The sequence below is a fragment of the Entelurus aequoreus genome, linkage group LG18 (genome assembly GCF_033978785.1).
Source record: "Entelurus aequoreus isolate RoL-2023_Sb linkage group LG18, RoL_Eaeq_v1.1, whole genome shotgun sequence".
NCBI classification, from domain to species: domain Eukaryota; kingdom Metazoa; phylum Chordata; class Actinopteri; order Syngnathiformes; family Syngnathidae; genus Entelurus; species Entelurus aequoreus.
In genome coordinates this window covers 42663789-42675929 of record NC_084748.1, presented here as the reverse complement: position 1 = coordinate 42675929, position 12141 = coordinate 42663789, and the positions used below count along the sequence as shown (strand labels likewise).

Here is a 12141-nt window from a genome sequence, read left to right as displayed (position 1 = left end):
CCGAAAAAATAAAAATATTATTTACGTGGCTCACCTTCGACAGCGTCTTCTCCCCGTCATCTTTGTTGTAGCGGTGTAGCGTGCAAGGACGGGTGTGGAAGAAGTGTCAAAAGATGGAGCTAACTGTTTTAATGACATTCAGACTTTACTTCAATCAATAACGGAGCAGCATCTCCTCATCCGTGGCTCACTAGTGCAACAAAAAAGGTGAAAAAAACCTCCGCCTGGAACTCTCTAATAACTAAAGTTCCTTGGGTGAATAATGTAAACTCACTACACCGGTATGTTTTAGCGCTTTCATGGCGAGTTTACTGACAGATATAAGTTAGAACTTTACACTACTTTATATTAGAAATGGCAACAGTGGAGGATGAATGTCCCATAACAAGAAGATAGAGAAAAAGAAGAAGCTTATCGACTACGGTGTCGGCACGGACTACAATTTTTCCGGACTTATGCAGATCCTAAATACAGATCAGCAGGTACCAGAAAGTTAGAAAAGTCGCTTTTGCATAATATTGCCAAACAAAATGTCAGATAATATGTTTTACCTTATACACACACCATAATAATACTCCTATATTGAAGCACAGTACAATCCATCAAGCTGTGCGGCTTCACAGCTTACCGAAGTCGTACTAAAACATTTTGATAGATTGTCAGGTTCAAACACTGATGACATCTATTAAACGAGACAAGAAGCAAGGAATTAAACAGAGACAGAATTCAATTTGGCTCAATTGAGGAGAGCGCGTCTGGGCTGTACTCCTGTACAGTCTCCATCACGCTCTGGCGAAAGATTGTGCGCCTCCTCTTTTTATTTGGACTTTCCCTGATTACATGGCAACAGCTGTTTCTAAAGGGACGGGGGTCGTAAACAGCCATCGCCTTTGGTTACAGAACAGTTCACAGAAAAGGTCGTAAAAGAGTTCAAAGAAGAGGTCCCTAGAGGGGAGTCAGGTCCTGCTTCCTCTTCGCTTTGTAGATCTCGGGTCAAGACAATATATTTCTGTTGATTACAATACATGAAAGAAACAGAACACCTTCATGTTGCTTCCCATCCTACACAGTGGGGTTTTACAAGCCTTCTTCTTGGTAGGTTCAAAGACAGCTTTTGTCTTCTCGTCGAGAACTCGTGGCAACACAAAGTTTTGTGATAACTTAGATACAATTATTCTGACATAGATTTTTGAGCGCCGTGTGTAATGTTCTATATTTTCAATGGAACATTTAAAAAGTTGGCGTTGTTTACTTGAGTCATATTGCCATCATAGTGCAGCCTGCTTGTATCTCTTATGTTTGACTGCCATCTACTGGTCACACTTATCATTACACCATGTACCAAATAAAATAGCTTCGAGGTGGGTAAGCTCAACCAAACTTATTCCGTACATTAGGCGCACCGGGTTATAAGGCGCACTGTCGAGTTTTGAGGGTAAAAAAAAATGATTTTAAGTGCGCCTTATAGTCCGGAAAATACGGTAATCGTTTTTTTGGTTGCAGCTCACACCTTGAAAAACTCACTTTGCGAAAAATTGCCGTCCATAGAAATAAATTGAAATCAGTTCAATTGGTGCTCAGATTTAGACTTAGACAAACTTGAATGATCCACAAGGGAAATTGTTCCACACAGTAGCTCAGTTACAAAGGATGGAAAAGATGGAAAGGACAATGCAGGTATAAAATAGACTAAAAGCAATATAAAATATAACATATATACGTAATATTTACATAATATATGTACAGTATAGGATATATACTGATATATTATATTATATGTTTATATCATATATACCATGTATCATTATTGGTACCGGGCCGCGCAAGAAATTAAAAAAATAAAATAAAAATAAATAAATAATATTTTTATTTTTATTAAATCAACATAAAAAACACAATATATACATCATATATCAATATAGATCAATACAGTCTGCAGGGATACAGTCCGTAAGCACACACGATTGTATTTCTTTATGAAAAAATAAAATAAAATAAAAAAAATCCCCCTCCCCCCCGGTCCGTGGGACAAATTTTCAAGCGTTGACCGGTCCCCAGCTACAAAAAGGTTGGGGACCACTGATATATACAATATATATTGGCCCCTAAAAACGTCACAATTGTAACTTGCCTTTTTAAAGAATGTATCTAAGGTAGTCTTAATAAGTGATGTAATGACAATGTACAATATTTACCTTAAAAAGTGGATTTCTGCAATATCTCGTTTCACTTCTTCTCCATCAAACACACCATCAGCAGCTTCTCCGCCGTTTTGTTTAACGTCTTTGGCTGCCGTTATCGTCTCATTCTGCTTGAGTATGCTGCAGACTCGCGGGCGCTACGCTCCTAGTCAGCTCCATGCTCCCGTCAAGTTTTTGATGATTTCTTTCTTTACCAATATATCGTCTACTTCTTCTTCTCTGCACTGTCTTTCACACCCACTTTCATTGAGGGCCACACCGCAGTCATGGCTGCCATTTGAGGGCCGCTTGTAACAGTAAATAATTAACAAATTTGCCTATGAATTAAAATATTTTAAATTCTATCTGTGTTGGCCCTGCGGTGAGGTGGCGCCTCGTCCAGGGTGAACCCCGCCTTCCGCCCGAATGCAGCACCACCCGCGACCCCGAAAGTGACAAGCGGTAGAAAATGGATGGATGGATACATTCTTTTTTACATAAAGAGTACAGAAAAAAACTGGCAGCTTAGTTGCCAGTAAAATATATGGTGTTTTTATATTATTATTATTTTTACAACATATTACTGTAAATACAAATACAGTACCGCTGTTTAATGTTATCTTGGCAACTCAGATGCCAGTTTTTTACCATAATAAAATGTGGTACCATAAAATCATCAATAGAGATGTCCGATAATGGCTTTTTTGCCGATATCCAATATTCCGATATTGTCCAACTCTTAATTACCGATTCCGATATCAACCGATAAAGATATATACAGTCGTGGAATTAACACATTATTATGCCTAATTTTGTTGTGATGCCCCGCTGGATGCATTAAACAATGTAACAAGGTTTTCCAAAATAAATCAACTCAAGTTATGGAAAAAAATGCCAACATGGCACTGCCATATTTATTATTGAAGTCACAAAGTGCATTATTTTTTTTAACATGCCTCAAAACAGCAGCTTGGAATTTGGGACATGCTCTCCCTGAGAGAGCATGAGGAGGTTGAGGTGGGCGGGATTGGGGGGGGGGGTGTAGGGGGTAGCAGGGGGTGTATATTGTAGCGTCCCGGAAGAGTTAGTGCTGCAAGGGGTTCTGGGTATTTGTTCTGTTGTGTTTATGTTGTGTTACGGTGCGGATGTTCTCCCGAAATGTGTTTGTCATTCTTGTTTGGTGTGAGTTCACGGTGTGGTGCATATTTGTAACCATGTTAAAGTTGTTTATACGTCCACCCTCAGTGTGACCTGTATGGCTGTTGACCAAGTATGCGTGGCATTCACTTGTGTGTGTGAAAAGCCGTAGATGTTATGTGATTGGGCAGGCACGCAAAGGAAGTACCTTTAAGGTTTATTGGCGCTCTGTACATCTACAGGTCACACTGAGGGTGGAGGTATAAACAACTTTAACACTGTTACAAATATGCGCCACACTGTGAACCCACACCAAACAAGAATAGACTGTCAAGTTTCAGATGAAAGTTCTCTTTTTCTGGCCATTTTGAGCGTTTAATTGACCCCACAAATGTGATGCTCCAGAAACTCAATCTGCTCAAAGGAAGGTCAGTTTTGTAGCTTCTGTAACGAGCTAAACTGTTTTCAGATGTGTGAACATGATGGCACAAGGGTTTTCTAATCATCAATTAGCCTTCTGAGCCAATGAGCAAACACATTGTACCATTAGAACACTGGAGTGATAGTTGCTGGAAATGGGCCTCTATACACCTATGAAGATATTGCACCAAAAACCAGACATTTGCAGCTAGAATAGTCATTTACCACATTAGCAATGTATAGAGTGTATTTCTTTAAAGTTAAGACTAGTTTAAAGTTATCTTCATTGAAAAGTACAGTGCTTTTCCTTCAAAAATAAGGACATTTCAATGTGACCCCAAACTTTTGAACGGTAGTGTAAATCACTTCACTGTTATAAGCGGGCTCTCTGATAGCAGACATAACTGCCATGTGGCCCTCAATGACAACGAGTTTGAAATCCCTGACGTAGAATCAACGTTGTGTCAATGTCTTATGCCTGCTGGAAGACCACCTCCTGATGTGACCTGAATCTGATGCGAAAAGATCAGATGTGAAGAACTTTGGAGTGTTAAGACTGGGAAAAGAAATCCCGTCCGTGTCAGTTTAGGGCAAAAAAAATCTGATTTGTAGAGTAAACAGGAGCCATTGTCGCTCTGAAAGAAGCCTAGCGTAGATATCTCGACTGGTCATGTGGATTGTTAGACTTACCAAATCAGCAGGGGATCATACACCTATTTACTCGATTGAGTGTTTGTGTATAGTGTATGTACTTAAATAGTCACTCAAAATTTATTTTTTTTAGCAAAAATTGCTACAAACCCCGAAATCCAGCGAAGTTGGCACATTGTGTAAAAGGTAAATACAAACAGAATACAATGATTTGCTAAACCTTTTCAACTTATATTCAATTGAATAGACCGCGAAGACAAGATATTTAATGTTCGAACTGGAAAACGTTGTTATTTTTTGCAAATATTAGCTCATTTGGAATGTGAGGCCTGCAACGTGTTTCAAAAAAGCTGGCGCAAGTCGGCAAAAAAGACTGAGAAAGTTGAGGAATGCTCATCAAACACTTATTTGGAACATCCCACAGGTGAACAGGCTAATTGGGAACAGGTGGGTGCCATGATTGGGTATGAAAGCAGCTTCCATGAAATGCTCAGTCATTCACAAACAAGGACGGAGCGAGGGTCAAAACTGTGTGAACAAATGCGTGAGCAAATTGTTGAACAGTTTAAGAACAACATTTCTTAACGAACTGTTGCAAGGAATTTAGGGATTTCACCATCTACGGTCCGTAATATCATCAAAAGTCTCAGAGAATCAGCACTTCCAAGTCCGAGTCCATGGTTCTCGCCCGGAAAAGGGTGAAGTGCCATCCCTGGGTTGGGGAGGAGACCCTGCCCCAAGTGGAGGAGTTCAAGTACCTCGGAGTCTTGTTCACGAGTGGGGGAAGAGTGGATCGTGAGATCGACAGGCAGATTGGTGCGGCGTCTTCAGTATCGATCCGTTGTGGTGAAGAAGGAGCTGAGCCGGAAGGCAAAGCTCTCAATTTACCGGTCGATCTACGCTCCCATCCTCACCTATGGTCATGAGCTTTGGGTTATGATCGAAAGGACAAGATCACGGGTACAAGCGGCCGAAATGAGTTTCCTCCGCCGGGTGGCGGGGCTCTCCCTTAGAGATAGGGTGAGAAGTTCTGCCATCCGGGAGGAGCTCAAAGTAAAGCCGCTGCTCCTCCACATCGAGAGGAGCCACAGGAGGTGGTTCGGGCATCTAGTCAGGATGCCACCCGAACGCCTCCCTAGGGAGGTGTTTAGGGCACGTCCGACCGGTAGGAGGCTACGGGGAAGACCCAGGACACGTTGGGAAGACTATGTCTCCCGGCTGGCCTGGAACCGCCTCGGGATCCCTCGGGAAGAGCTGGACGAAGTGGCCGGGGAGAGGAAAGTCTGGGCTTCTCTGCTTAGGCTGCTGCCCCCGCGACCCGACCTCGGATAAGAAGATGGATGGATGGTTCAGAGAATCTGGAGAAATCACCGCAAGGCCAAAAACCAAATTTGGATGCCTGTGAACTTCAATCCCTCAGGCGGTACTGCATCAAAAACCGGCATCAGTGTGTAAAGGATATCACCACATGGGCTCAGGAACACTTCAGAAAACCACTGTCAGCAACTACAGTTAGTCGCTACATCTGTAAGTGCAAGTTAAAACTCTACTATGCAAAGCGAAAGCCATTTTTCAACAACACCCGGAAATGCCCCAGTGCCAACTTTTTTGCAATGTGTCGCTGCCATTAAAATTCTAAGTTAACGATTATTTGCAACAACAAAAAATAAGTTTCTAAGTTCCAACATTAAATATCTTCTTTTTGCAGTCTATTCAATTGAATATAAATTGAAAAGGATTTTCAAATCATTGTATTCTGTTTTTATTTACGAATTAATGCCAACTTCACTGGTTTTGGGGTTTATACAAAAAGTGTTTAGTGGTTTGCAATAAACAAACACAAAAAAACAACACAATTACAACAAACATAACAAACTAGTTCATGCAGTTTGCTGTATATTATTTGAAATAAATGTATGGGTTGACAACTTTTGAGTGCAATCGTGTACAATGTGTGTGCTTCTTTGTGTGTGTATTACGCATGCCTGCATCTGCACCCATACCTCATGCATGTGTGTGTGTGTGTGTGTGTGTGTGTGTGCGTGTGTGTATGTGTGTGTGTGCGTGTTGTTTTTGCTTACCTCACAGGCTGGACATGATAGTAGGCCCACAGCCCCTGAGCAGCCGAGCCAAGACCTTTTCCTCCCCCTCCTTGCCCCTCTATTACAGCCAGGGCAGAAAGAACTCCACCCAGGGGTCAGAGTTCAATCCTCATGTCAAATAGCTGCAGTTCATTTAGGATCGGGGAATGCACACACTCTGGATTATAACAGATTTGAGAGAGTCTGCATTGGTCTTTGCTGCCATCTAGTGTCCAGAGTGTGACATTACCATCCAATCATGATACTGCACTGTGTGCCTCTATTGACTGGCTTTTAGTGTTTCTGCTGGACAAAATTGATTGTGATTGTGTTCAGTGCTGTGCTTTTATTAATTGTTTTATTGCTTTTGCTCTTTGTAACCGTGCATCCGCTACACGCAACACATGTTAGATATCTTGCAGTCACTAAACATACAGAAATGTGAATTGATAAGAGGAATTTCTGATAACCGTAATTATGTGCCTTCTGCCGTCTAGTGGAAGAGCATTTAATTGTTCTGACAGTTACTATTTCATAAATTGAGTGGTTTCCAAACTTGTTTCACCAAGTTCCAACTGAGAAAACCATAATGACCGACATCAAAATACAGTAGCATAGTAGGCATAAGTATTTATTAAAAACAAGGCGGAGGTTTTATTTAACAAATGTACAAAACCCAAAACCAGTGAAGTTGGCACGTTGTGTAAATGGTAAATAAAAACAGAATACAATGATTTGCAAATCCTTTTCAACTTATATTCAATTGAATAGACTGCAAAGACAAGATATTTAAGTTTGAACTGAGAAACTGTGTTATTTTTGGGGAAATATTAGCTCATTTGGAATTTGATGCCTGCAACATGTTTCAAAAAAGCTGGCACAAGTGGCAAAAAAGACTGAGAAAGTCATCAAACACTTATTTGGAACATCCCACAGATGAACAGGCTAATTGGGAACAGGTGGGTGCCATGATTGGGTATAAAAGCAGCTTCCATGAAATGCTCAGTCATTCACAAACAAGGATGGGGGTGAGGGTCACCACTTTGTGAACACATGCGTGAGCAAATTGTCCAACAGTTTAAGAACAACATTTCTCAACCAGCTATTGCAAGGAATTTAGGGATTTCACCATCTACGGTCCGTAATATCATCAAAAGGTTTCAGGGAATCTGGAGAAATCACTGTACGTAAGTGACCTTCGATCCCTCAGGCGGTACTGCATCAAAAACCGACATTAGTGTGTAAAGGATATCACAACATGGGCTCAGGAACACTTCAGAAACCCACTGTCAGTAACTACAGTTGGTCGCTACATCTGTAAGTGCAAGTTAAAACTCTCCTATGCAAATCCAAAGCCATTTATCAACAACACCCAGAAACGCAGCCGGCTTCGCTGGGCCCGAGCTCATCTAAGATGGACTGATGCAAAGTGGAAAAGTGTTCTGTTGTCTGACGAGTCCACATTTCAAATTGTTTTTGGAAACTGTGGACGTCGTGTCCTCCGGACCAAAGAGGAAGAGAACCATCCAGATTGTTATAAGCACAAAGTTAAAAAAAAACAGCATCTGTGATGGTATGGGGGTGTATTAGTGCCCAAGGCATGGGTAACTTACACATCTGTGAAGGCACCATTAATGCTGAAAGGTACATACATGTTTTGGAGCAACATATGTTGCCATCCAAACGTTATCATGGACGCCCCTGCTTATTTCAGCAAGACAATGCCAAGCCACGTGTTACAACAGCGTGGCTTCGTAGTAAAAGAGTGTGGGTACTAGACTGGCCTGCCTGTAGTCCAGACCTGTCTCCCATTGAAAATGTGTGGCGCATTATGAAGCCTAAAATACCACAACAGAGACCCCCGGACTGTTGAACAACTTAAGCTGTACATCAAGCAAGAATGGGAAAGAATTCCACCTGAGAAACTTCAAAAATTGGTCTCATCAGTTCCCAAACGTTTACTGAGTGTTGTTAAAAGGAAAGGCCATGTAACACAGTGGTGAACATGCCCCTGTGCCAACTTTTTTACATCGTGTTGCTACCATTAAAATCTAAATTAATGATTATTTGCAAAAATAATTTAAGTTTCTCAGTTTGAACATTAAATATTTTGTCTGTGCAGTCTATTCAATTGAATATAAGTCGAAAAGGATTTGCAAATCTTTGTATTCTGTTTTTATTTACCATTTACACGACATGCCAACTTCACTGGTTTTGGGTTTTGTAGATAGATGAACAAAAAAATAGTATTTGGACCAGTTAAGTGAAATTGGATCATTTCCTGCACAGTGGTTGGGAATGACTGCAATAGAGAATAGTAACCAGTCCCCAAATGTTGTGGTTTGCATTTAGAAAATATTGTTTGGACATCATCATGCAGTGTTCTTTAATGTCATTATGTCTCTGTGGTATTTAGAGTGGACCAAATCCTCGGTAAGGGCCAGATTCCCCTGGACAAGAAGATTCGTGAGAAGTTGCTGTCTGACGGAGATCTCCTGGAGGACATGAGCATGCTGGGGCGTGTTTGTAAAGTGGAGCGACAGGTGCTGTTCTCTTCTCATTCTTTCACCTTTCTAAATGGCTTTTCTTTCATGCCAGGGAACCAGGGCCAAACTGGGGCCCTTACTAATTAAAAAAAAAAAATTTAGATTACAAAATGTTATTCACGTTTTTTTTTATTTACGTGAAAGGTTTGTTATAATCTTTAAATCCAACTTTAATTTAATTTGAAGCATGCTTTCTACTTTTAAAAAATTAAATAAAAAAGGAAATAAATTGTAAATTTTAAAAAATATTTTTTTTATGCAAAGTAACAAATTTACCCTTACTGATTTTTTTTTTTAAATTGGATTACGAAATGTTAGTCACGCTTTTTTTTATTTACGTGAAAGGTTTTTTATAATCTTTAAATCCAATTTAAATTTAATTTGATGCATGCTTTGTACTTAAAAAAATAAATAAATAAAAAAGGGAAATAAATTGTTAACTTTTGTAAAAAAAAAATTACGCAAAGTAACAAATTTAACATGATTAAAACATACATTTGCAAAACATCTTGGCACATGTTCTACCGGGATTCAAACCCAGTGCACCTGCTTACAGACCGAGAACTAAGGCTGCGCGCCACAGAGGACAATGGAAATGTCGAGGGGAAATTTGCCATTATGTTCTTATCAGTGACAGAGCAGGAAGGGGCTCGGAATGCAAGGTAAAATTTAATTCCTTTTTTTTACGTGCGCTCTTTCACGCAAAAAGGGGGGCAACTACACACGGCGCGTGACCTGCGTATAAGGAGGGGCGGTCCTGTGGGTACGTCAGAGGCAATTAATCGAAAGCAGGGGTGTCTTTGATTTTTAAATATTCCACATAGAGTTAAACATGAAACATTATAAAGGAGTGTAGTTTCATGTTGTTTATGACTTTTTACTAACTTTATTTCAATACGCTAATAAGCCCATGAGAAGCGCACAGACTCTTTTAAACTTATTTACTGAGGAATACACACCTTATAACCCGGTGCGCCTAACGTACGAAATAATTCTGGTTTCGCTTACCGACCTGATGATTTTAGGTTGTCCTGAAGAATTTGGAGGTAATCCTCCTTTTACATTGTCCCATTTACTCTCTGTAAAGCACCAGTTCAATTGGCAGCAAAACAGGCCCAGAGCATAATACTACCACCACCATGCTTGACGGTAGGAGTGGTGTTCCTGGGATTAAAGGCTTCACCTTTTCTCCTCCAAACATATTGCTGGGTATTGTGGCCAAACAGCTCAATTTTTGTTTCATCTGACCACAGAACTTTCCTGCAGAAGGTCTTATCTCTGTCCATGTGATGTCAGATGAAACAAAAATTGAGCTGTTTGGCCACAATACCCAGCAATATGTTTGGAGGTTTAATACCAGAAACTGCACCAATTTTGTCAAGAGGAGTGGTCAAAAAAGCTTGCCAGAAGCTTCTGGTTGGCTACCAAAAGCGTCTTATTGCATGAATTGATTTAACGTGGACCCCGACTTAAACAAGTTGAAAAACTTATTAGGGTGTTGCCATTTAGTGGTCAATTGTACGGAATATGTACTGTACTGTGCAATCTACTAATAAAAGTTTCAATCAATCAATCAATGAAACTTGCCAAGGGACATGTAAGCAAATATTAACATTGCTGTATGTACCGTATTTTTCGGACTATAAGGGGTGCGACTTATACTCAGGAGCGACTTATGTGTGAAATTATTAACACATTACCGTAAAATATCAAATAATATTATTTAGCTCATTCACGTAAGAGACTAGGCATATAAAGTTACATCGGATTTAAGGATTATGAGTGACAGATTGTTTGGTAAACGTATAGCATGTTCTATATGTTATAGTTATTTGAATGACTCTTACCATAATATGTTACGTTAACATACCAGGCACGTTCTCAGTTGGTTATTTATGCCTCATATAACGTACACTTATTCAGCCTGTTGTTCACTATTCTTTATTTATTTTAAATTGCCTTTCAAATGTCTATTCTTGGTGTTGGCTTTTATCAAATAAATTACCCCCAAAAATGCGATTTATACTCCAGTGCGACTTATGTATGTTTTTTTCCTTCTTCATTATGCAGTTTTGGCCGTGTGCGACTTATACTCCGAAAAATACGGTATACTTTTGACCGAGCAGATTTGCTCACATTTTCAGTAGACTCATAATAAATTCATAAAAGAACCAAACTTCATGAATGTTTTTTTTGTGACCAACAAGTTTGCGCTCCAATCACTCTATCACAAACAAATATGAGTTGTAGAAAGGATTGGAAACTCAAGACAGCCATGACATTATGTTCTTCACAAACTTTTGACCACACACTAGGCAAGACTGATTAAAAGCTTCTCTTTTCCCCCACAGGTCCAATCCATTGAGTCCAAGCTGGACTCCTTGCTGGACATTTATCGGCAGGTCCTCCGCAAGGGCTCGTCCACGGCTCTCACCCTCTCGTCCCTCCCTCTGTTTGAGCTGGAGCAGACGTCGGACTACCAGTCGTCCGTCTTCAGCAAGGACCTGTCCTGCTCCAGCCAGGTCAGCAGCAGCGGCGGCACCATGCCGCCACCCGGTGGCTGTGTCCCACGCTCATCCACCAACCCTCACCTGTCCCAGGGAGGACTCCATCTCATTTTGGCCACACCCAATGAGCTCAACCTCAACCCGGCCACCACTACACCCCCCTCTGGCCTTGGTTCCTCCCCGTTCAGCCCGTCCTCCTTGCCCAATCACCTTTACCGCCACCATCATCACCTCCAGGATCAGTCCAGCACACCTGAAAGTGGCAACGATGAAACAGCAGGAAGCTCTCCCCCCGTCCTCACACCAAACAGTATCAGCAGCGGCGGGGGTGGAGGAGTGGCAGATTCCGGGTTTTGTCTTCTGGCGAGGCTTCCGCCACCACCGCCTACTAACAGGAATGTAGGTCTGCGAGCTCCCTCCAATGAAACTTCGCCCGACATCGAAGACTTTTGCGGAGGATTGGGAATGCAAATAAAGAAGAGCAGCATTGTAGAGGAACTTAGCCCAGACTTGGGGCTCCAGCAGCTGGGAGGGCGCACCAACGCCAAGGGCCGACTGAACGCCAAGGAGGAAGGCTCCTGGAGAAGGCATATGAGTCTTGAACTGGAGCCCCTGGTGC

General features: G+C 41.2%; 1 protein-coding gene across 1 annotated transcript in view; it reads left to right on the top strand.

Annotated features, from left to right (window-relative positions):
• The window catches only part of LOC133633432 (potassium voltage-gated channel subfamily KQT member 5-like), a 123399-nt gene that overhangs the window by 109875 nt on the left and 1383 nt on the right, over nucleotides 1-12141 (top strand). Inside the window, exons 14-16 of the mRNA XM_062025958.1 lie at nucleotides 6477-6584; nucleotides 8886-9012; nucleotides 11367-12141. The exon at nucleotides 11367-12141 is cut by the window's right edge and continues 1383 nt beyond it. Of these exons, the coding sequence (XP_061881942.1) occupies nucleotides 6477-6584; nucleotides 8886-9012; nucleotides 11367-12141 (1010 nt within the window). The remainder of the gene's footprint in view (nucleotides 1-6476; nucleotides 6585-8885; nucleotides 9013-11366) is intronic.